Here is a 26128-nt window from a genome sequence, read left to right on the forward strand (position 1 = left end):
TCTGTGTCTATAGATTTACCTTATTTGGATATTCCACATATGTGGCATCATCTTGTCTTTTTCTTTATCTGTTCCTTCTCCTTTTTGCTCATTTAGTTTTCTGTTCCTGAAGTGTGTGGATCATGTAACTCTTAGCTATGCTGTCTCTTTTGGACATTCTATATACTTACCCTGCAAAATTCGCATCCCCACCTATGGTTTCAATCTACCAATAACTCAAACAACAGTTGCTCAGCCCCAACTCTCTGAGCCTTAGATCAGTGCTTTCAACTTTCAATCACTAAGACCTGTGTATCCTATAGGCTCCTGAAACTCAAAACACAACTAGTTGTCTACTTTTCAAATATGGTTTTCTTCTATATTTTGGTATTAGTCAATGACCCCGTCATTTTCCAAAAGTCCGAGGTAGAAGCTTCACAGTCTTTTCTGAACTTTTTTCAAGGAGCATGTATTTTGTATGAGACCCCATGCTTTTCATTCCTGATTCATTTAATCCTTCTAACATTTCTATGTTTAGTTATGATTATCCCTTATTTAAAAATGAGGGAAATGGAGACTTGGAGAAGTTAGGTATCCAAAATCACAGCTAGTAAATATGGAAGCTCAAGTTCAATCCCCAGTCTCCTCCTTTTGTTTTTTCCTATATCAAAGGCCATGCTATACCTCATTTATCTATAGGGCCAACCTAAAAGATTTCTGAATTTCCCTCCCCTCTACTTGTCCCTCATCATCTCTTGCTCAGCTTAAAGAAATTGTCTTCTATCTGTTCTCTCTACCTCCTTTAATTCCCCCCTATACACTTTCAGAAAATGGTTATTTTAAAGCAAATCTGATCAGATTACCTTTTGGCATTCAGATAATATGAAAAATGTAATTTGTGAAACAAATTAAAAATAAATTTTACAAAATATGGATGAAGTATTGAAGTTTATCACTTATCCAAAACATAAACTAGTACTGATTCAAGGGAATTCCTGTTCTTACTTGCATTCAAGGCTTTTTTGAGCAGTTGGAAAAGGAGGAGGAATTAAAGTTTATACTTTCAGAGTTGCACACAACCGACAGTCCCTCAGATTGACACCCCTGCCCATAGCGTACAATCCTCTAGCAGTGCTAATAGCTGTCATGCTGATTCTGAATCATTGTGATAGCTATCAGTTGTTTCACACTAATGATAATCTGTTACATCATGTTGATTACAAAAGAAACCAAGCTGAAACCTGCTGGCCAGTTTTTTTCCTGCACAATGATCCCTCTGGCTTCCTCCCTAACCACTCTGCTCTGAACTTCACTTGCACTGAGAGCTTTTATCATACTCTGAAACAGGCAGTGTTTTAACACGTGTGCCTTTGCACGTGGTATTCCTTCCATCCGGGATCCCCTTCTACTCCATATCACCCTGGACAATTCTGAAAGACACAGATCAAATGCCACTTCCTTTGGGAAGTTCCTCCCTATTTGCTTTGTGTAGAGTTGGTGGTCCCTCCTCAGCTGGCCCATAACATTGTATTTGTACTTGCTTCTGTGTTATGATAATTTGCTTATGGTTCTCTTTCCCCCAGAACTATCTTTGGGAACCCAAAGAAGAAAAATGCTTAATTCTTACTAAGGAATCTTAAAAGACTCCATGGAAGAGGTAGCATTTAACTAGTTCATGAAGGATAGGTAGGAGCAGAAAATTAACGATCATTCTTCACTGAAGCATCAGCAAAACAGACACATGAGTAAATGGAATATGGGAAATGAGAATAGAACTGTTTCTGAGCACATTTGCAGGCTTACCTATTATGTTCATTTAGATGAAGGATGATGCTAATATCCTTAAAATATAGTGACTAACCATTGCCTGAAATTTCTCACCCTGTTTAGATTGCTCTTTGAATTTCATACTATTGGCTACTAAATATTAATTTAATGAATAAAAGCTTGTGTCAAAATTTTTCTACTATTTCTACATTATCCAATTACATATTAATCCATAGTTCTGCAGATGCATTTGGTTTTATATAAGCTCTGATCAAAAAAAGTGATTTAAAATAATCAAGTTCTGCTAGCATTGGTTAGCAAATGAGGAAATATAATTTTAAGCAGGCAAAGTAATATACCTCAGTAAGATTAGCTCATGAGACAGTTTAATATTAATGCTTGCACAGAAAATTAGTAATTGTACTTTTTATTCTGGTTTATCACTGATTAGAAGGAAATTGTGATTAATAATTTCAAATAATTTTTTACAGGCTTATACTTCTTTCTTTCTGATTTGTATATCCCGGTTGTGTGGGTGTGTGTGTGTGTGTGTGTGTGTGTGTGTGTGTGTGGTATGTCTTCCTTCTGAATTATAAAGACCACACTGGTCTTTGACATAAATTGTCCCCAGTTGCCAAACATGCACATATGTAATGCGTAAATAAGGTTTTGGCTGTGGTAAGTAGGTCTTGTGGGTAACAAACTTGTCAGCTTAATTTGCTACCAAGGGGTACTCCTGTCTGTCAACAACCTAATAGATTTGTATGTCTTTTCAGCTAATTGACAATATTCAATAATTACTTAAAGAATTCTGATATGTAGTTTCCATTTGGTTTTTAAATAGGCTTTTATTAGAATTTAGTTATTTTTCTTTAAAAATGTTTTAAAGGAATGCCTGGGTACCTCAGTTTGTTAAGCATTGGACTCTGATTTCAGCCTCAGGTCATGATCTTATGGTTTGTGGGTTCAAGCCCTGCATCAGGCTCTGTGCTGACAACATGCAACCTGCTTGGATTTCTCTCTCTCTCTCTCTCTCTCTCTCTCTCTCTCTCTCCCCCTCTGCCCCTCCCCAGCTCATGTGAGTGTGTCGGGGAGGTGCACGTGTGCACAAGTTTGCACGTTCTCTCTGTCAAAATAAGTAAATAAACTTTAAAAAGTGTTTTTAAGTGTTTTTAATTTTCATTTATATTCTCATTTTTTTAAGGTAGAGGAGCAGTGTCAGAACCTAAAGGAGTTTTACCAAACTGAAATCCTACGGAAGGAAGAGGATGATGCTGAATCCAAACATCAGTTGGACTCAGCTGAGAAGCAGTGGGAGTTATTTTTAAAGAGGAGCTTTTTAACTCAAGACCTAGGGCTTGAGTTCCTTAATTTAATAAATATGGTAAGAATGACATTAAATACGTCACACCTTCTGTAAGAATTACTGTCAAAGTCAAAATCATAAATTCAAGTTCAGTTGTCTGCTAATCAACCTTGCTGGTTTAGTAAGTTTATTTGTTTGTTTGTTTTAACTTTATTCAACCTAGAACAGTCCTAAAGCCCAGCACTTACATGCTTATTTGGTCTTAGACTGACTATTAGTTTATAAGGAAGGCTATTTTTACACATGCAAGTCCTTCAAACATTGAAAACAGTTGCTATGTCTAATATGAGTTTTTTAGGCAGCAAACCACATATAAATCCTTTCCATCATTTATGAGATAGTTTCATTTTTCTCTGCATCCTAATTATCCATCCCAGAATTTTCTATGGTTTGCCAAAATCATTCATAAAATGTAACCAAAAGGTGAGGTTCAACATCAACACAAAGTACAGCAAAGTGGACATCATCCTTTACTAAGGAGACCTAAGATTATGCTCACATTTGTAGCAATAATTTCACTTTGCTGGTTGATATTAAGCTTGTGATCAAATACAACACCCATTACATTTTCATTGCAATTCCTGCTAAGCTACAGCTCTCCCATCTTATATTTGTCATGCATTTATCTTCCACATACACATGCACTGATCTTACACATACCTATGATTCCATCTTGTTAAACTAAAATTGACCCTGCTATCTACAACAGTAGCCATCTTTTCTAAGTTTAAGTCTATATATTCAATAAGTAGGACTTCTATGGCTGCAAGTAGAGTTTTAATAACAGTGTCTGTGGGGCAAGTTGACATCCTAATCCATTAAGCAATTGCTTGATTAGGCAGTTTTTTTTTAAACAATCACAGACATTTCCAATAGAACTTTATTTCAACCATTATTTCACAACTTTTTTCCTAAGTCTGTAGTAAGAGCACAGGTGAAAGGAAGGTCTACCTACCAAGTATCCTACCCATTACATAAGAATAATTTGACATAAATCAGGCTGACTTCTTGTGATCAAGGAATTCTTCCAAAGTGCTGACAAAATACTTGACCAATGATGAACTTACTGCACTGGTTTTCAGTGTAAGACTTACCACCCTTTACCCCCTTGTGAAAACCAGGGCACTCTCCTTTCTCTAACTTTCTGGCCCTTCTCTTACTTTCTGTAGATTTGCAAAGATAACTGACATCTGAAATTTTCCCAGTGCTCTGAAATGTGATAAATCTCAATCTGGAGCCTGAATTCATCTGGAAGAATTAGGTTCTGTAACTCTTCTCATTCACTCTGAGCCACTCTTTATCTTCTCTAGCTCAACCTCTGTGGTTTGAAGATCATTCTTATTAGATCTATGTAGGAAAAAAAGTATTTAATAATGCTGATTTATCTAATAATATTCTCAAGCATCAGAGAAAACTTGCTAGGCAATTTGCCCAGGTTCTTATGTTATATACATGCTTTACTGTAAAAACTAAGTGATTTTTCATTTGGAACATTTAGATCATGTGTTGTCTATTGACCTATCATCTTTCACATTTTTACTTTGTTCTTTATATACTCTTCAATCTCTTGATTGTGCACTTCTCTAATTGTCACTCAGAAAGGAATTCAAATATTTGCAAACTGCATTTTTGTCTATCCTTTTTATTACAAACTTCTTTTCAATTTTTTTCAGTTATGAAATTTCCAGTTGGATTTTTAAAAATTAGATTTCAATTATCAGTGCAATTCTCTCTCTTGTCATCTCTACATCTTTCCTGTACTTTCTTGACCATATTAATCATGCGTTTTTTAAAGTATCTGTCAGCTAACTCCAACATCTGGGCCTGGAGTTGTTTCTGTTGTCTACTTTTTTCTCTTGCTTTCCAGTCATGTAGCCCTGTGTTGGCAGGACTGGTGAATTTTCATCAAATTACTATATATAAAATACATGCTTTCCTTCAAGGTCCTTAAAAACTGTCATATAATAAATTCCTCCTTACTGATAAGAATTAAGATCACCTAATAGTTAACTTTATTGCTTCAGTGACATTCTGAGATAGGAAATCATTGGCAAAGCAAGTAAAACACATTTTTAATTTCTTCATATTTTTGGGACCATTAGGCTTTTTAAACAAACATTATTGTTGAAATGTGGTAACCAGTTTGTGGTTGCTAAAGAGGAAGAAAGCCAGCTGGCATTTTCCACTGAATGTTCTGCTCTTGACTGGGTTGCTGTGGCTCACCTTTTCAAACTTGACACATAAAAATTTTCAGTTCATCTAAAAAAAATCATCAAGATCAGAGAAATTGATTTCTGTGAGAAATCTGGGCAGACATCTTAAAGAAAGTGCCAATTTACTAATTTATAGTGGTGAATATCAAAGGCGCTATCAGGATACTGCCTTCCTGTTATCAACGTATCTGGAAAACAAAACACCATTAATTGTGTCTGGATCCAAATGGAAAACGGGTAATTTAGTACCCAATTAGATAAGACGATGGCAAATTTTTTTCCATACCCCTACCCAGAAGTAGAATGAGTACTGTGTTTACTAACTAGACCTTGGTCAAGTTATTTCATCTTGGTGAGAGGTCATAATTCTTAAGTTCGCCAAGTACATAATCACTCTTCTTGAATCCTGCTCTCTTGAAGCACAAATACTACTGTGCACTCCCTTTTCTAGACCTCACTAGAATCATACCCTGCTTATTATAGTTGACACTGACATGCTGCAATTTCCGAGTTTACATTAAATTATATATTATATTTTTATTAATAGTTTCTTAAAATTATGTGAAACATACCCTAACTTTACTTATAGCATAGATTAAAAAAATATTGTTTGGGATGGATTCTGCTGAAGTTCTCTGACATCTTTCATGATATATTAGCATCTTGTTAACCATAGTTACAGCATACATCATTTTATTTCTGAATCACCAAATTTACAGGAGATTGATCTCATTTGGGACCTTCAACTATATTCTTTTGTAATTAACTGGTACTTTATAATGTCTAAAGTAGTATAAAAATATAAATATGAAATATTAATATTATTTAAAATAATTTAGAAATAAGATGGCCTGTTAAAATACTCTAGCACATATTCATTCATGACACTGTCTTCTTACTACAATCTAAAAGATCCCTTGATTTCTAGAAACCTAGCTGTAATTGCGATTAGAGTAAAACCTTGGATTGTGAGTAACTTGTTCTGCGAGTGTTCCGCAGGACAAGCAAACATTTCTAATAAGTTTTAACTTGATAAATGAGCAGTGTCTTGTAATATGAGTAGTACGTGAGGCTGAATGTCACATGATCACAACTGAGCCAATGGTTCTTGAATTGGCTTTGATATACAAGTGCTTTGGATTACAAGCATGTTTTCAGAATGAATTATGCTGACAAACCAAAGTTTTACTGTATAGAAATCTATGCACATTTTCTCCTGAGAAATTCAAAGATTTATTGAGAAAGGCTAGCCATTAAAGTAAAAGCCATTGTTTTGTCAACTAAATATTCTTCTGCATTTTTAAAAAATGTTTGCACTCATTCAAAAAAGTACATGATCTTACTCTTTACTTCTTTTATTCTTCTGACTGCAATTGATTTTCCTCTTGTTTAAAAACATTGTTTATAGGCTTTCAAATCAGGCAACCAGAACATATACAAATTGGGAAGAGGACTCTGAATTTAGTTGTGATTCTGATTAATAGTTTCTTAATAATATGTGAAAGCTACCCTGACTTCATAGCACAGATTAAAAAATATCATTTAGGATGGGTTCTGCTGGGTATTATAGGTGCATAATAGAGATAAAAATACAGAGATATATAGATGCAAACTTCAGTTCTTACAAAAGGGAGTAGCTTCAAGAACTGTTCACAAAGAAAATTTGAAATAATTGTAATGTATACAATGAGATAGTTGAAAGAAACAAACCGACCCCTCATATTTCCCGATACTGAGACTTTGACATATTTGAATGAGTTCTTTAAGATTATTTATAATGTTAAAAGGTGTAATATACTTCAAAACTTATGCATTAAAATCATCTTAACTAAAACATTTCTGAATCCTGGTGCTCATTTAATCACCCCCTTAAGCCCCAGGAAATAATCTGACCCTGTCCAGGAGTGGGGAGGGTGGGGACTCAAACACCTGGCTATTGAAGAACCCAGGACCTGGCGTCCAAGCATAGACTACAGGTTCTAAGAGCCCCACTGTGCGTCCCAGACTTCTCTTGATCTCAGAATCATGCTCCCTATTGACTATGATCAAGTGTTTGCCTCCTAAAATAGCGTACCCAAAAATGTTTTGTCTCTTGGTAAAGAAAAGCCATTATATGGATTACTAATTTAACAGGCAAAAGAGAATGAAATACTACATGCAAAAAATGAAGTGCACTTTATGGAGAACACTATGGAAAGACAGAAGGCAGAGAGAGAAGAACTCAGCCACCTTCGGATGACATGGCAACTTAAAGCCATGGCAAGCAAGCCTGTGAAACAGCAGTGGGGAGCATTCAAGGAACAACTTAGAAAGGTACAGTAACATGGATATCAATAAGTCTTAAAAAGGAATGAAATTCTGCAACATAGAAGAGACTTTAAAACATAATGCTAAGTGAAATACGCCTGTCACATAAGGATAAATGTTGTATGATCCCACCTACGTGAGGTACCCAGAGTCGTCAAATTCATAAAGAGAAAAACCAGAATAGAGATTACCAGGAGCCGAGGGAAGGAGGGAATGGGAGTTCCTGGTAAATGGGTACAGAGTTTCTGTTGGGATGGTAAAAAGTTCTGGAGGTAGATGGTGGCGATGCATGCACACCAATGAGAATGTCCTAGTGCCACCAAACTGCACAATTAACAAACTGGTTAAAATGGCAAATTTTGTATGTGTATTTTGCCACAATAAAGCCAAAGCAAGGTATTGGTAAAGGAAACCCAGGGCCTGTACTTTTGTTCATTGGTGGTTAGGACCACAAATTCACTTGAGGTAGTGAGTATTTTCATGGGGACTGAAAAGTTTGATGACGCACCAGTCATCACTGGATTGCCCATGGTGTCCAAGAACACAAACACATAACTACCTAATGTGTATTTCAGACTACTTGCAACCTAAAACTTCTTCAGGAAGCACTTATGCCTGTGTCTGCACTTGACCTTGGAGGGAACCTCCAGACCATTTTAGGTCTACAGAAAAAATGGAATGAAATGAAGCCTTACCTCCAGGTGAAGAAACAGACTGATGGACTTGGGTGAATGGGGAAAAAAAATCAAAAACTGTTCAGTTGAGATTTGCCTAATTAATTTTAACAGACTGGTGAATTGTTATTTTTTAAACAAAAACATTGTTTGTCTAAAACTCCACTTTTTAATTTTTTAAATGTTTATTTATTTTGAGAGAGAGTGAGAGAGTACACGTGCCCATGCTAGAGAGGGAGAGGAGAGAGAGAGAGGGTGGGAGAGAGAGTCCTGAGCAGGCCCGACACGGGGTGGGGGGGCTGGGTCTCAGGAACCATAAGATCATGACCCGAAAACTTCACTTTAAAGACACATTTTCTTACTGTTTTTTGCACTATTCTGTATTCGATAATATACAACATTCAGGCTGCAAAATGCCTAATATATTCTTATCTTAGATTATTTTAATTTACATTATTTCCTTATTAATGTATTTGTCACATATATTCATTCTAATTATTTCCCTATAGACATGTTTTAGATTAAGACATCGCAGAGCAAGGGTGGGCAGGCTCTGACACAGGACTCTGCTGCCCTTTGTCCCTGAAATCACCACTACGATGTCACCGTCCCCACTCACCGGCACCCCAGATTTCTACCACACTCCTTGGAATCTTGCTGTGTTCTCCCATTCTCCCTCTCAGAGAGCCCTCTGGAGATGAGAGAGAAAGCCATGAGTCGTGTTCCCAGGCCCTGACTGCTCATGCATTCCATACCCTCCACCTCCTGCTGCTCCTAAACCTGATACAGCTGCCAAAAATGTTTGCCAGTCATGCTGTCCTCTTGCCTGGCTTCTTGTTCTTTGCTGCAAAGTTAAGATATCTGCATTGCTGTTGGACGCCACTTTATAAATGTTGGCTTTAAGTAATGCCAAATCAGAAGACTGAAGATTCATTTAGGGAAGATTTATTTCGAATTTTTTTTAAGGTTTATTTATTTTTGAGAGACAGAGTGTGAGCGGGGGAGGGACACAGAGAGGGAGACACAGAATCCAAACCAGGCTCCAGGCTCTGAGCTGTCAGCACAAAGTCCAAGATGGGGCTTAAACTCATGACCCATGAGATCATGACCTGAGCCAAAGTCAGACACTTAACTGAGCCACCCAGGTGCCCTATTTCAGATTCTTTAAAGGTAAAACTGATATGGTATAAAACTACGTCCCCCACACAAAAAAACACACCATTATAGCCCATGGTGAAGTCTTTCCTATAAATTCTTAGAAAATTCAACTAGCCTACATGTTAGCTACTTTGATATGCCTTATGTTATATGCCTGTCGGCATTCTGTGTATGCATACATGCACATGGCCTTGCACATGTGTGTGTGAGTAAATCCTTCTAAGTCGGGGCTTAGTTCTAGCTTCATTAGTTCTGTCATTGTGGCATGCATATATTTGATACCCCTATGCTTGATTTCAACTTGAAGACCCTTATTAGGTTATTCTTCTGCAAAGTATTTCCTTAGTCTAAATAATTTCCACTGCTTTCCTCCTTGATTGATACAAGATCCATCCCTGACATTATAGTGGCTTCCTCTCTGAGTTGTCTACCCTTTGCAAGTTCTGTCCCAGAATCTGGTTTCCTACATGGGATATCTGAGCAGTGCTGGGGAAAGGGGAGCTGCTGCTTTATCCCTGGCTATTTGTGGATTCTGGGATGACTGTTTTTAAAGCAGCATATCTACCACATTCCTCAGTTGGTAGTTCATTCTGATCATTCTGTTATCATAGAGGACAAATAATTCCCCCAATGCATTTTTAGACTTGTCTTCTCTTGGTGTTTTTATCATACTGCCTGATTCTAGCCTATATTAAATATCAGAGATGATCATCGCTTCATAAAATATCTAAAATACACTCTCTTAGCAGATAACTGGAGTATTTGGTGTGCCACAGAAATATGTGACTTTCTATTTCACCACCTAGCTTTGAAACATGTTGTTTTGTTTTTCTAGCAATTTATTTTTAATTTCTGAGAAGATGGAAATAGAATAATGCATCCTTATCAAACACAAAGCCTGGATTCACAGGGGTGGGGTGGGCCTGATGATAAATGATAGTAAATGAGAGGATAATTAGTGATTTAGACCTTTCTATAGTCAGTTATAAAGGAAAAATATGTCTAAAAGCTGGATATATTTTATTGCTTTCAACTTTTCTAGCAACTAAATGTTGAAGTTCAGTACATTATAAAAGAATCAGAAGAGTTAACTGGTAAAGGAGCCCCTGTGAAAGAGAAGTCTCAACAACTGAAGGAGCTTATTCACCTCCATCAAACACAGAAAGAGAGAATCCAAGATTATGAGGATATCCTGTACAAGATACTCCAATTCCACCAAGTTAAGGAAAAGGTAGGCCTTGTCATGGATATCTGGAAGACCCTCATGTCTATTTTTATTTATTTAAGAGAGAGAGAGCTAGTGAGCTGTGGAAGGGACAAGGAGAGAGAATCTCAAACAGTTTCTATGACCAGCATGGAGCCCAACATGGGGTTCAATCTCATGAATGTGAGATCACAACCTGAGCTAAAATCAAGAGTCATATGCCTAACCAGGGTGCCCCAAGACCCTCAGTATTAAATTATGAAATTAGAGGGACACCTGAGTGGCTCAGTCAATTAGATGGCAGACTCTTGATTTCAGCTCAGGTTATGAGCTCATGGTTGGTGAGATCATGTTCCACATCGCACTCCATGCTGACAGTGCACAGAGCCTGCTTCCAATCCTCTCTCTTCCTCTCTCTCTGACTCTCCCCACTTGTACTTGTTCTCATGATAAATAAATAAACGTTAAACTATGACATTAGAAATAAATTATTGTGTGATAAAGGCCAAATTGCTTATTCTGATATCAGAACTCCACAATCCGGCCTTAAACTTTTTCTCACTATGCTTCTTTCCTCCCTTACATTCCAGCCAAACCGAGCTCTTCTGTGTCTCCCAAAGATGGTGGACACCTTCCTAACGCCAAGTCTTGACTCTCAGGCTGCCATTATCTAATAGGTCCTTTTTGCTCTGCTCCTCTCTACTATTTAAACTCTATCCTTGCTTCCAACAAGCCTACCTTATTTGGCCTTATTTGTTTCTCTTATAAATTCCCAGAACTTTCATAGTTTATCTCACACATCTGTCATTTTTAGTATCTTGATTCTTAATTACTCCCCCCACCTCCCAACTCAAGTGTAAGCTCTCTGAGGGAAGAAAATAAATTCCTGGGGTTTTTTGTATCTTAAGTACCTGTCATTATGGAGTGCTCAGTACAGGTTCAAGTTATTAGCTTTTACTTTCTTTTAAATGTTTACTTATTTATTTTTGAGAGAGAGAAAGAGAGAGAAAATCCCAAGCAGGCTCTGCACTGTTAGTGTAGAGCCTGACGAGGGGCTCAAACTCACAAACTGTGAGATCATTATCTGAGCAGAAATCAAGAGTCAGATACTTAGCCAAATGAGCTACCCAGGCATCATGTTATTACCTTCTATTAGCAGAAAATGGAGATGTATTGATATCCCTTTAAAATAGCTTCTGAATTTACTCAGATCACAAGCCTAGATCTTGCAAAGGTTTTAGGCCATGACCTTCTTTAACAGAACTGATAATATTTGTTCCTCAATTTTGCCCTATTGGTTTGAAGCACTGTGACATTTATTTGTCTCTAGCACTAATAATTATAGGTGGCCTTGGCAGCATTTTGACCAGGAGGTAAAATTGGTTATAGGAAGTAGGTTTTTAAAACAACAAATCTGCTTTATGAAAACCCATGTTAATTGTTAATGTCCCAAATGTCAGCTGGGTCATCTCATCGAGTCAAGGGAAATGGAGTTTTTAGAACAGCCAGAGGAGCTGGAGGATGGCCACAAAGCCCAGGTGCAGCTCAGTCGCTCTCAGGAGAAGCAGGCGCATATTGATCAGCTCCATCAACTGGCCCTCTCCCTGGGAGTGGACATCATCGCCGCAGTGCAGCGACCCGTAAGCAACTTAGAGCACCATCACTCATACCTAACTGAAGCTGAGAGCTGGGTTATAACATCAACGAAACCAGGCAGATTGCCTAGTACATGCTAAATTAAATAATACATCAAGCCATTGGAATAGGTATTTGTGGTGAATGCCTACCACCTATAACAAAAGAAAAAATATTTAAGGAGAATATCTGTTTACAAAAGTCTTGTTTTATATACCTATTCTCATGCTAATTAAAAATATAATTGTAGAGCTGTGTTGCCTAATATGACAGTTTTTCACATCTGAAATGTGCCTACTACAATGAAAGAATTGAACTCTCATTTTATTTATTTTTAATTAATTTTACATTTTAAAACTGACATTCAGTGTAATTATGGGAAAACTTTTAAGTAGGTTGGGAAGAGCTTGGATATGTGAATCTACATTTTAGTTATCAACTATGAAATCCGACTACAGATCAAGTATTTCTGATAGAAGTTTAGCAACAATTCAGATGTGCTCTATGTGTGAAATACACACTAGATTCCAAAGACTAGTATAAAAACTGTATTAATATTTTCAACATTTGGGTACATACTAAAATGATGTTATTTGGACATACTTGGTTGAACAAACCACCTTATGAAGATGAATTTCACCTGTTCCTTTCTTCCTTTTTAGTACAACTACTACAAAATTTTAAATTATTCATGTGGCTCAGAGTATATATATATTTTTAAACAGATTGGTTTCTTTTCTATTTTTAATGTTTTTTATTTATTTTTGAGAGACAGAGAGACAGCGCGAGCAGGGGAGGGTCAGAGAGAGAGAGAGAGAGATACAGAATCTGAAGTAGGCTCTAGGCTCTGAGCTAGCTGTCAGCACAGAGCCTGACGTGGGGCTCAAATCCACGCACTGTGAGATCATGACTTGGGCTGAAGCTGGACGCTCAACCAAGTGAGCCACCCAGGTGCCCCTCAGATTATATTTTGATTGGAGAAATGCTGCTATAGCATTTCAGATCTGGAGGGTATTCTAGAGAAAAGCTAGCCCACAACACCCGCTTTATAAAAGAAGAATCTGAAGCCCAGAGAAACTGCTTTATCCATGAAAACCCAGATTGGAAGCGCCTCCTGTCTTCACAGAAGGCTTGGGCACTAGTCATTGGACCTGCTGTATGCAAATAGACTGACATTAACAAAGAAGCCTAAAAGAGAAGAAAATATTTCCAGATCATATTTTTGTAAATAATACATTGGACTCTGATTTTTAAAAATCCATTTCTCAATTCCTAAATTTAGGGAAGAAAAGATTATATTTTTTCTATCCAACATGTATAACTTTAATAAATCATAATGGCCAATTTTATTTCAAAGTTCATTTAAGATATCCATTAAACTATATGGAATGCAAAGAACCTAAAATTGTTTTTTGGGTTTAAAAAAATTTTTTTTTATGTTTATTTATTTTTGAGAGATAGAGACAGAGTGCAAATGGGGGAGGGGCAAAGAGAGAGGGAGACACAGAATCCAAAGCAGGTTCCAGGCTCTGAGCTGTCAGCACAGAGCTCAACGTGGGGCTTGATCTCATGAACTGAGATCATGACCTGAACCAAAGTCAGACGCTCAACCAACTGAGCCACCCAGGCGCCCCTAAAATTATTTATTTTTAACTAAAAGACAGAAATACAAAATATCTGTTGCTGTTAATGGAATCAGTTTTTTAGCAAGAAGGAGCTTTCTTTTTAAAGAGTTTTATTTTATTAATAAATGTATTACAAAAGGAAAAAAGTAAGATGTCTCACTATGCACAAATAATATGAATTGTTCTCTGACTCTCTTCTGGCCTTGGCCTCAGCAGCCCTCTGTGCTGAGCAGAGATTGGTGCACTTGCATAATGAACCTGAGGTTAAGTTCAAGTTGACAGGAAAATTATAATGCAGAAACTGAAGGTTTCTGATGCATAGTTTATGCTTTTGAAATAAAAATTATACCTTATAATAAGTGACATCTCTGAAGAGTTGGATGTGATGAGAAAATCTTCAAAACTTAAGTTTCAAGACTGGAAATGCAATGGTTTGCCTTCCCCAACATGTTGGTGTCTGGCTCTTTTCTGAAATCATTACAGTATATTCAGATATGCTGGAGGTAAAGCAAACCAGGAACCTCGTTTTTAATGTCTCTATGTGTTTCATAATGTAGGTAAATAGCACATCTGTCTCACTGCTGTTTCTCCCTTTCCCTTTGTCACTTGCACTTCCATTTCATTTCCAGAACTGTTCTAACATTTCTGCCAAGAACCTGCAGCAGCAGCTGGATGTCCTTGAGGGGGATGGTGTGAACTTGCGTGCCAAAGCCGAGGAGCATGAACAGACCCTGGCCCGCTGCTTGGAGTACTGCACCACAAGGGACAATATAAACGAGGTGGGGTGGTATGGGTGAGCAGCACCATTGCCAAAAGTTGCTCTGAACCAAAAGCATGTGTCTCAAGCGTCTGTGTGCATGCACACACAATCAGGAGACTGTTTATTCAACATTGACCTTTAATCTACCAAGTAATAGTCTCAGGGCTCTGAAAGTGTGAGTAAACTTCAAGCACCCACGTCAGTATGTTGTCAATGCATAAAAAAAAACCTAGAATGCACTAATGTGGCCTCTTGTTTCTTTTCTTTCCCCCCACTCAAGCCTATACAGCAGTTAGTTGCTTGAGTGGATGCAGCCCGTCAGGACGAAAAGGGTGATTCTGTCCCCAGGCAGTCAGCTCCAACCTGCTGAGATTCTATTTAAGCACCATTGATTCACACTGAAGGGGGTGCCAAAGGCCAGAGGAGCAGGCTCTTTGCCTCAGAGGCTACAAAGTATGATCACCAAAGTCAAGTGGCTGGTTTCGTATTTCCTCAAATGGAGCAGCTTACTGGCAAAACAACTTATAGAGAATAAGGAATAACATGAAAGTCATCCTCTGTATCCATGCACCCCCTCAGGAACACATAATTCTACCTCCTCTCCCTCAATTCTACCCAAACCCAAACCCCAAATACGTAGTGAGCCACAATCACCCTCCAGTAGTTAAATTTCCATTTAAATAAACTTACTCTGGGAGAAAAACATAGGTGAGGTTGCCAGAGTCCTGGTTTTTGACTGAGAACTGACAGCAGAAATAAGGTACTATGATTCCAGACTTATCTCCATTTGGAGCAAAATATTTCTGAGTCCATTAATCACAAGTTCATAACAAAAGTAGATGCAGGAAAAGGAAGTGGTAAACCTTCTTTCACGTTCTGTTTAGTCCCAATTTACACAATCTAGGCCCAGCAAGTATCAATATTATCAAACAGCATTAGCTCATGGACAAAAGTATGAGTAACTAAACTTGAATGGTCGTCTAGTTCTGGCGTGTTCCTTCCTGCAGGCCACATTTTTATAGACGACGGGCAGGTGCAGGAAGGAAGCAGGGCTGGAAGGAAAGAGAAAGGGGTAAAGAGTGAGAGAGGCCATGTGGATCCCAGGAGGGAAACAATTTTCCTTTTAGCAATGTGCCACAGGACTATAGAGGTTCTGCTCAGAGTTTGTGTTCCAGAGAGTCATTCTGGGCTAGAGATTAATCTGAGGTTACTCAGAGTGTAGCCGACCCTCTGTGGCTTCTGCCAGTTCCTGTACTGTAGCTAACAACACTTCATTCAAGTCTTATTAAGGAAAAACAGTATTAAAGAAAGTATTATCCCCCCCCCCCCAGCATTGTTCTCCCCAAGGCTGTATCATTTAGATTTGCAGGCTTGCAAACAGTGTTTCTTACTACCTTTCTCCAGAGTTATCTTCCTTCTTCCCATCCTCCTCCTCCTTCTCCACCACCCTGTTCCCTGCCCCTTCCTCGTCCCCTTTCTCCTCTTCCTCCTTCTTCTTTGGTAAACTTGTTTTGCCAAAAATCTCTCTCCCTGCAGGGATGTTCAGCTCTATACTGACTGAAACCAAGTGAAGGAGGCTAAGTCTTATTCCTAGCTCTCTATGGCTCAGTTTCTACCTTCCTGAAGTGCTGTGGCATTTATGGAGCTGGGTCCCCCTGTCCAGGCCTTTCCCACAGTCGTTCTATTTATAGGCTGCCTCGTGATGAGTGAGCCAGCTAGCCAGGATGACAGATGTCCCTTGTAGTCACAGTAGGGACACCCCAGGATTGTCTGTACCGTAATAGGAATGAGCAACAAGATACATGTGGGTTTGCTTTAGGAATCAGATAACGCTTTCACATGATCTTAAACATTAAGAGAACTACTCTTCCCATTTGCTTCTACTTCATATCCAGCTAATCTTTGATGTAAGTTACAATTTCATACTTAAAGGATCTTTGAAAATCTTTGATCTATTTCTCCTTTCCTTCTTGTAGAAATGTAGTAGGCATATCACAGTTTAGCATCCATATCCTGAACTTTCCAACCATAAGCCTAATGTGAAAATAATCAGAAGGAATATATTATTTATTTTAATGAATATATTATTATAAATTTATTAAAATAAATGTGTGTATGCTCTAGTTTGTATTGTGAATATCAAAGTGCAGACAGGCAGATTCCAAGTGGCAAAAATATTTATACACCTAGACATTTTTAAATGTTTTATTTGTTTATTTTTGAAAGAGAGAGAGAGAGAACACGAGAAGGGGAAGGACATAGAATCTGAAGCAGGCTTCAGGTTCCCAGCTGCCAGTGCAGAGCCTGATGTAGGGCTTGAACTCACAAACTGCGAGATCATAAGCTGAGCTGAAGTTGGAAACTTAACTGCCTGAGCCACTCAGCCACCCCTAGACATTTTTATTATATTATCATTATTAATATTTGGCGTAGGTACTTGAAACATTATATAAAAGTAAAAGCAATATTTTATACTACTTTTTGGTATTAAATGAAGTCAGACACCCCACTAGGGAACTAAACCAAACATTGCATTTGACTTTTTAAGTTGATTGGAAAATACATTGTTTTGCTTAAAGTGCTTCTTGGAAGTTCACAGATGCTAAGTTGAAATAGATTTTGAAAGATTTCTACTTTGACATCTTCATTTCTTTTTTAAAGTTTTAATGTATGTTTATTTTTGAGAGGCAGAGAAAGACAGAGAATGAGCAGGGGAGGGGCAGAAAGAGAGGGAGACACAGACTCCGAAGCAGGCTCCAGGCTCTGAGCTGTCAGCCCAGAGCCCGATGTGGGGCTTGAACTCACAAACTGTGAGATCATGACCTGAGTCAAAGTCAGAGGCTTAACCAACTGAGCCACCCAGGCACCCCTGACATTTTCATTTTTAAGATGAGACGACTGAGGCGTGTGTGATCTTCATTTGGGTAGTGTGCTACCAGACTGTAGAGTTTTTGTTCATGGTGTGTTAAGTCAGCTTTGGCCCCAAAGCTCATTCATTGGCATTGGCCTTTATTGGGCACCAACACACTGTCACTTGCTAATCTCAGAGTTCATCCCTTATTCCTGTTTTAGCCCATTTGACCACCATATGGTCTGATGTTCCACATATCCTTTTTCTGTGTTTTCCTCTCCTAGCCTTATTTTCTGGCATATCTGTTACAAACTGTTTGTATACTCTGACACTAATAGCACAGTTCATTTGATGATGCCCTGACTGACTTACATGGTTATGACTGTGCTAAAGGCGCTTAGGAGAGGACTCAGTTCCTCAAGGCAGAATGAAGTGGGCTGTTCTAAATGTGATTTATTTTTATGAGATGTGATATTCTTTAAAGACAAAAAAAAAACATGGTTTTGTGCCTTGATTATCTGTAGGTAAAATATTATTATTTTCTAATTTCATACACTAAGACATAGGAAATTGTAAAATCTCATTTTCTTCACGTCTACTGTCACAACCTTCAAACTGCCAGATTTTGTGGAATTTTTTTCACTCATTTTACTCAGTGATGTATTTGTATGCATGGATGTTGAATTTCACTATATATTTTCTTGCCTGGTGACATTAATAAGCTGTTAAACACAAAGCATTTACAAACATTCTCCATGGTAATATGTGATAGAGCACCATTAGTTACTCATTCTTTTACATGTCTTCATTTAGAAATGTAATAAGTTAACATTGAGCATGTTTTCCACTTGCCACTTGACCAAAAAAATTACTTTTACATTTACATAATGATAATGGAAATTTGTAACTGGAGTCTAATTATGGGCCCCAAACAACTACTTTGCTGAAAAAAATAGCAATGACAGAATTGGGTTGGTATCCATTCTTCCAAAATGAGTTTTGCAAACAGAAACTTTCATATAATTTTATTATTTTAGCCAGATATTTTTACACTGCAGCGACATCTTTACCCATCAGCAAGGAAGCAGAAGAGGACTTCGTGTATATATAGGATATTCCGTATGTCAGAGTCTCGTGTTCCAGTTACACACATTTTTTTGTCAATTTGGGTAAGTCAGTCATCTCAGTTCCAGGGATAGAAGGCAGATTAGAAGCAGTAAATTAGAATTGGGGAATAGACATATATCCAACTAATATCATCAGACTTCCTGACATTATATAGCACTTTGCTATCGATTGACAAAATGACCATGGAGAGTCACCCACTGGCAGGACAAGAAGCAGAAAAAGAATGCATGGACAGGGAAAATGCGCAATAGGGCAGTGCTGTGGTACAGTAAAGATATTCCAGATTAATAGCCCTAATGCGTCATTTTAAGAAAAAGCTAAGCAACCATTATTCAAAAACTAAACTCTCCTCATTAAACCACTTGTCACCATATCACCAATGTGGCTATTGTGTACGGGACCACAAGAACACAAAAGTCCTCAGGAAACATGGGGTCCAGAGTGAATTAAAGCCCATGGGACTTCAAGTCACAACCAGTTGTGACCAGGCCACACTGTGGGTCCATTCAAAGGATATGTATAAAAGAATAGGAAAGATTATAATTTGTTCTGAAAATGTCCATCCCATTGGCATAAAATGTGATAGAAGTTTGGTGTTTAACATCTGCAAAGTCTATTTTTCCTGAAGAATATAGAGTTGAAGTTTAAAATCATAGTTTTTGGGCACCTTGGTGGCTCCCTCAGTTAAGCATCTGACTTCAGCTCAGGTCACGATCTCACAGTTCATGAGTTCAAGTCCCACACTGGGTGAACTTGAGCCCCACTTCGGGTAAACAGGAGTCTCACTTCTTTCTCTTTCTCTCCCCTACCCCTCTCTGCCCCTCACTCACGTTCACCCTTTCTTTCTCTCAAAATCAAATCAAATCAAAGCATAGTTTTCATGTCCAGAAAATAAAACAAATACATTATGAAGACACCAAACTTGCAGGGTGTATAAAATAGCCATTACTGAGACATGCTGTCGTGTCCAATGTCAAATGAAGCAACCGTTTTCTCTCTCGACGCTGCACCACTTCTGCTGCTGCAGGCCTGGCCCTGAGCACAGGAGGACAATGATGCATTTGCCAGGCAGAAGGAGGCCAAGGGGCCTTGTCCCAAAATCTCTCCAGAACTTAGGCTAAATATTCTACCCATCATAATTGTAGCAAATCATTCAGGTTGAATTATGAATCTGTAGGTCCTTTCATTTCAAATGTAAGCTTTCCTGGGAGGTAATAACTGTGAAGCATTCTGTTACTAAAAATGAGCATCGGAAAACTTGTTTCTGGAATTGGCAGAAGGATGGGCAAGAAATGAAGCTCATGAAGTGGACCTTAAGAGAAATGGACTATTGGTTTTGTATTTTTGCTCCTGGCCAAACCTGTGCCATAGTTCCAAGGAAAGGCTTTTGTATTTAATGTTTCCTTAGTTTTAAAATGTCCCATGTCCCTCACATAAATTGGCCTTGCCAGCATCAGACTCACAATAATACATTCTTTTGCCAAAGCAGCCTCGACCAGCTTCATCAAGACTAAGAATAGCCAGCCAGCCTGCTTGTCATCAGCCTCTTTTGCTTCTGCTTCTCCCCCAGAACCTTTGTTCATTCCTAACCCTGAGAGAGGCTTACGGCTCCCTGGGAAATTTGGTGAAGATGCTCATTCTGCTAGTTGTAAAAGAACTACAACTAAAAAACTTTTTTAGTATTTATTTTTGAGAGAGACTGACAGAGTGCAAGTGGGAGAGGGGTAGAGAGAGAGACACAGAGTCTGAAGCAGACTCCAGGCTCTGAGCTGCCAGCAGAGAGCCCAGCAGCAGCAGGGGGAGGGTTCATGAGCAGAAGTTAGATACCTAACTGACAGAGCCACCCACATGTCCCCAAAAGGACTACAATTTCAAAGTCTTAATAATTTTTTTTCCTAATTATACCTCTATTAACTTAGTCTGTATATTCCAAAACAAATATGGAGGAGCTGAACAAGTGGAAAGTTAGGAAAATCACATTATTTATTAAAAAAAGAAAATGCTCCTGGTTTTTTCCTGCTTATGTCCTCCTGCTGAGCAGTTGTCTTGGCCATTTTTTTCGCCGTTCCCCATTGTTGACAAGCTAACTAAAGTTAGAAACAGCTGCAGGAACAATGATGCCCCAGCCAAGCAACCATGGCACTCAGTTCCTTTAAAAATACGATCACACTATGAGGATTAGATGGGAAGTTAAGTTTTCATGTTGGAATGTTTAGGTAAGAAATTTAGGCACACTTAGATTTTTCTGAAAACCTAGTTGCTAAAGGCAGTTCATTCATGCTGCCTTCCACTTCTTTGTGGAATAGTCCGAAATCTGAACTGGAAAAGGTACTGGATTTAAACTGCATTTCTGGTGGGACCAAAAGAAACAAAGTGCCAGCAACTTTGTCAAAGGAACTCATGTGTCAGAAAGAAGCCGATTCCGTTTTACATGCACATAGTGCCATGAACATTCTTTGGTCTTATAAATCATCTTCAGTGGAAGTGCATGCATTCTGAAGCAACAGGAATAAAATTGTGCTCATCATTTATCAGTCTTAAAGTTTTTGATCCAAAGTAGATTTTAAATTTCATGGTTTAGTATTACAGTGATAAGGCTCAGCCTTTCTCCATTCATCACATAGTTTTCAAATAGATGTTGATCTTTCCCATTTAAACAACCGATGTAACCCAATGATTATCAGATTGATGACAGAACCCCTCTTCCTTTCTCTAGACTGAAGTTTATAAAATATGTCATGTTCCAGTAAGAGAAAAAAGAATATAAAATTTTATTTTCCAATGAATGCATGTGACAGGACATATATTTTCTCTCTTTTTTTCCTTATGTTTATTTTTATTAAAGATAAAAATTATATATTAAGTTGTGGTAAAATACACATAGCATAAATTTACTACGCTAACCATTTTAAGGGTACAGGCAAATGATATTCAGTACACCCTCATTGTTATACTACCATTACCACTATCATCTCCAGAACTTTTTCATCATCCCAAACAGAAATTCTGTACCCATTAAACAATAACTCCTTATTGAGGCATCTTTTTTAATACAAGAATCTGTGGTTTCCTCAGATGTGGTAGTTATTACACCTACAGTTGCTGATTATGACTTTGGGGAAAGAGCTCCTGCCAAAGCTCTATGTGAGTAACGCAGGGTGTAGACCCTTTATACTCCCACTAAAATCAAACATGTGCATATTAAAGCACTGAGTGTCAAAGAATTTAAATATTAATTGTTATTATATAAGTATGCCAACAGAATATGATCTCAAATATTTTCATGAGTTTCATAGAGAAATCATTTTCAAATTAGGAAACTTTTGTCCTCTTTAGAATGTTACTGATTATCAATTTAAGTGTCTAATGTGGGCTTGGCTTAATTGGCACCGTAAAACCCATCTTCAACAACTTCATTTACCATATAAAATAAGCAACACTGATGAGGTATAGGTGTATCAGATGCAAAATAATATGTCGGTATAATAATTTCCATGCAAGAATGTCTGCCTGGACCTTACTTTATAAAAGAAATGGTAAAGATAAGATCAAGGTTCAGTTTTTACAATATGTAGAATTTGAAATAAGCTTTTGAGGAAGCAAATATTTTTTTAAGGCAGATTTTTTTTATGTATTACAAGGCTAGAATCTAGCATGTACACAGCTTTTATTCCCTTCCAAATAATTTATTTGCTGCCATTGAAAAGAATTTCAATATTTCCGACTTTTCTTATCATTGCTCAGATTTATCAACCATGACATTGTTCATTTTTTGCTGTTAAATGCTTCCATATAATCTAAGAAGGTTTACGTTTTCTCTGTACTTCCCCTTGCTGATAATATAAAGAACCTGTCAATATGTTTATCTTTCTTGAATATGGAGAAGGGCACAGAAAGTGATGTGTTTAATGGAACAGGCTGCTATAACTTTGGTTCACTGGTAAAGTGTTCTCTGTGCTGTCATGCTGCATGCCCTCCTCTATGCTTGGTTTATACACAGGTTAGCATTGCCATCTGTGGTGACACTGTCACTTTACTTTGGTTTGGAATGACATCTGAAGTTAGTGGCCTATATCCAACAAGAAAATCTCTCCTGGAAGCTGCTCATGAAAATAATATTTTTAAACTGGATTTGGGTAAATAAACCAAATATAAATATAAATCTCATATTGGGTCTCCTCTTACATCCCACTATTGTCCTTGTTGGTCTGTATATCAACCCTTCATTGACTTCTGCAACAGGAACAACTCATTGGAGCCTCATGAATTCATACCTGATGGCTGTAAGAGAGCTTTGGGGCACCTGAGTGGCTCAGTCGGTTAAGTGTCTGACTTCAGCTCAGGTCATGATCTCCCTGCTTGTAAGTTCGAGCCCCACATTGGGCTCTGTGCTAACAGTTCAGATCCTGGAGCCTGTTTCGGAATCTGTGTCTCTTTCTCTGTCTCTGCCACTCCCTTGCTTGTGCTTTCTCTCAAAAATAAACAAATAAACATTTAAAAAATAAAGAGGGAGAGAGAGAGAGAGAGAGAGAGCCTCCAGAGGCTAAAGGATCTGGGGCAAATGCTAGCACACAGAAAATGGAATGAATGGGGCATTTGATGTCAAATTAATACAAATAAGAAATTTTGAGTTGTTGGGCACCTGGGTGGCTCAGTCAGTTAGGTGTCCTATTTCAGCTCAGGTCATGAACTCGTGGTTCATGACTGTGAGCCTGGCATTGAGCTCTGAGGTAACAGTTCAGAACCTGGATCCCAGGCTTCGGATTCTTTCTCCCTCTCTCTCTGCCCCTTCACCACTCACACTCTGTCTCTCTCTGTCTCAAAAATAAATAAACATTAAACAATTTTTTAATAAAAAAAGAAAATTTGAGTTGTTGAAAATCTATGGTATGTTAAAAATTTTCTTGTTTGGAGGCCAAAGGATATTCTATACTTATAAATCTAATTATAAATTACAAATCAAGAAATACAAAGAAAAATTTATGCTTATATTTTGGGAATATGTTTAAATTCACATATAGCAGACTTGTTTCCTATTCCAAAATCACTGATTATGTTTTGAAGATTATGAATATATTGGTGTTTAGACTTTTTTATTTATTATAAGTCAATGTTAGTGTCCTCATTTTAAGGAAATCACCTTTTTCTTTTTGCTGAACTGCAGCTCAAAGAGTCATTCAAAGATATCAAAAAGAAATTCAACAATTTAAAGTTTAACTACACTAAGAAAAATGAGAAAGCTCGGAATCTGAAGGCCCTTAAATATCAAATTCAACAAGTTGATGTGTATGATGAAAAAATACAGGTAAAGAGAAAGTATGGGTGGTGTATTTGGTGTGTGTGTGTGTGTGTGCACGCGCACGTGCATGTGCATGCACTACTACAATTATTGCAAAATCATTTTGCATTTCAATTCTAGATGCCTAACCTTTGGGCTTTTTTGTAGCATCAGGACTGAGAAGGTAGTTTTCTGCTTTTGTGACAATTAGGTTCCCATGGAAAGTGTTTAAGTTAATTTATCTCTTGAGGCAGTTCTAGAATGGATTCTACCAAACCTACCCAGCCTTTCTGCTTCCATTCTTCCCCACAGTACACACACACACACCTGCACACACACTTTGTACCTTTTCCTTTCCTTGCACCTGCCAGTATCAGGAACTTCCTCCACTGCTCCCAGAACCACTAACAAGATTATCTTAATGCCTTTCCCAGAAGACATGGAGCTTACTGAAGACAATAAAATATTTTATGATCATTGTCTTTTTAAATCACAGTATCATTCTTGAAATCTGGACTAGAACCTAATATATAGTGAATTTTCTATATGATCTTAATACTGGGTAAATAAACTATGTGGAAGAAACCCATTGTTCCCCAAATACATTTATGATAATTATTATTTTAATATTCTATAATGGAGAAAACTTTAAAAACTTCTCCAAGTTTTTCTGTCAATACATAATCACTAGCTAGCCTCATAAATAAAACTTGAGTATTATTTTAAAATCTGAGGGGGGTTTTGTTGTTATATTTTTTTTGCACAGGCTTTGAAAATGAAAATGGGAAAAGTTGAGAAGAAAACTTATTCACTCTTAAATTATCCAAATAATAAAGTTAATGTCCTTTTGGAAACAATGAAGGATTTGCAAAAACAGGTGGATGAGTTTGAAAAAGTTGTGACAGATTACAAGATGAATTTGGACCTGACTGAACATCTCCAGGAAATGATAGAAGAGGTATTTTCTTGTTGTTGTAATGCTACCCATATGTAATGTTGTTTTTAAAAAAAATTACTCTGCTTACTTTACTTTAAAACAGTGCTGCATTAGCTATTATTGTTATGAAGTCTATGTATCATCCTCCTTTTCATGATTATTTTCTTAGGATAATTTCTTAAAATAGAATTGCTGAACCAAAGGGAATGAATGTTACGCGATTTTTATGGTATTGTCCAAATGTTCTTTGGAAAGATTTTACTAATTTTCTCTTACCAGCAACATATGAGAGTTTCTCATTTCTCCCATAACTCCATCAACTCAAGATGTTTAACCATCATGGAATTATGTCCACAGCTTGATATCTGTTCAAAATACCCAAAATGACTTACTTATTTCACAGAATTGGAAAATGTTTAGAAAGAAATGTGATACTAGGATTTTTCAGGTGTAAAGATTGTTATTGGTGTTCTTTTTGTTTTTGTCAAGAGGATGAATAATACGGACAATACGAAATTTGACAAGTTAAAATTATTATTTGCGCACTTCATACTGAAGAAATTGCACACTTGGGATTCTTTGGAGGCCATTATTCTGTGACACAAAATGTCTCTCTCTTTATCACTGATGCAGCATTTTTAGATTTAACACCATGATAAGGAGAATGAAGATGATCATTCTTCTGTATCTGATATATAGGTTTGCTATAGCTCTGTGGCACTTATTTAAAGCCAGCTCCTGACAGAGTCATGTGTTTCTATTTCTCACTCATCATAATTGCTCTGGCCTTGGTCAGACACATTGCTTTTATCACAGTTATTTACTATTTTTAGTGAGAAACTATCTCAATTTTCCATTGTGTTTTGAAAATATGACGAGTATCTTCTATTTAAAAAAAAAGGTCAAATGCTATTCTTTAGATGATACTTCCTCAATCAATAAACTAGATCTCATTCTTTTTTTAAAAAATAGTTTATTGTCAAATTGGTTTTCATACAACACCCAGTGCTCTTCCCCATAAGTGCCCTCCTCCATCACCACCACCTCTTTTCCCCCCTCCCCCTTCCCCTTCAACCCTCAGTTCATTTTCAGCATTCAATAGTCTCTCAAGTTTTGCATCCCTCTCTCTCCCCAACTCTCTTTCCCTCTTCCCCTCCCCCTGGTCCTCCATTAGGTTTCTCCTGTTCTCCTGTTAGACCTATGAGTGCAAACATATGGTTTCTGTCCTTCTCTGCCTGACTTATTT

The 26128-nt window shown here is 37.6% G+C and overlaps 1 protein-coding gene across 1 annotated transcript in view; it reads left to right on the forward strand.

The window, feature by feature from the left end:
• CCDC141 (coiled-coil domain containing 141) overlaps positions 1–26128 on the forward strand; it is a 219447-nt gene that overhangs the window by 168004 nt on the left and 25315 nt on the right. Inside the window, exons 13-20 of the mRNA XM_029934315.1 lie at positions 2951–3130; positions 7459–7638; positions 8208–8333; positions 10507–10695; positions 12129–12308; positions 14558–14707; positions 23832–23972; positions 24712–24903. Of these exons, the coding sequence (XP_029790175.1) occupies positions 2951–3130; positions 7459–7638; positions 8208–8333; positions 10507–10695; positions 12129–12308; positions 14558–14707; positions 23832–23972; positions 24712–24903 (1338 nt within the window). The remainder of the gene's footprint in view (positions 1–2950; positions 3131–7458; positions 7639–8207; positions 8334–10506; positions 10696–12128; positions 12309–14557; positions 14708–23831; positions 23973–24711; positions 24904–26128) is intronic.

The sequence above is a fragment of the Suricata suricatta genome, chromosome 3 (genome assembly GCF_006229205.1).
Source record: "Suricata suricatta isolate VVHF042 chromosome 3, meerkat_22Aug2017_6uvM2_HiC, whole genome shotgun sequence".
Taxonomy (NCBI): Eukaryota; Metazoa; Chordata; class Mammalia; order Carnivora; family Herpestidae; genus Suricata; species Suricata suricatta.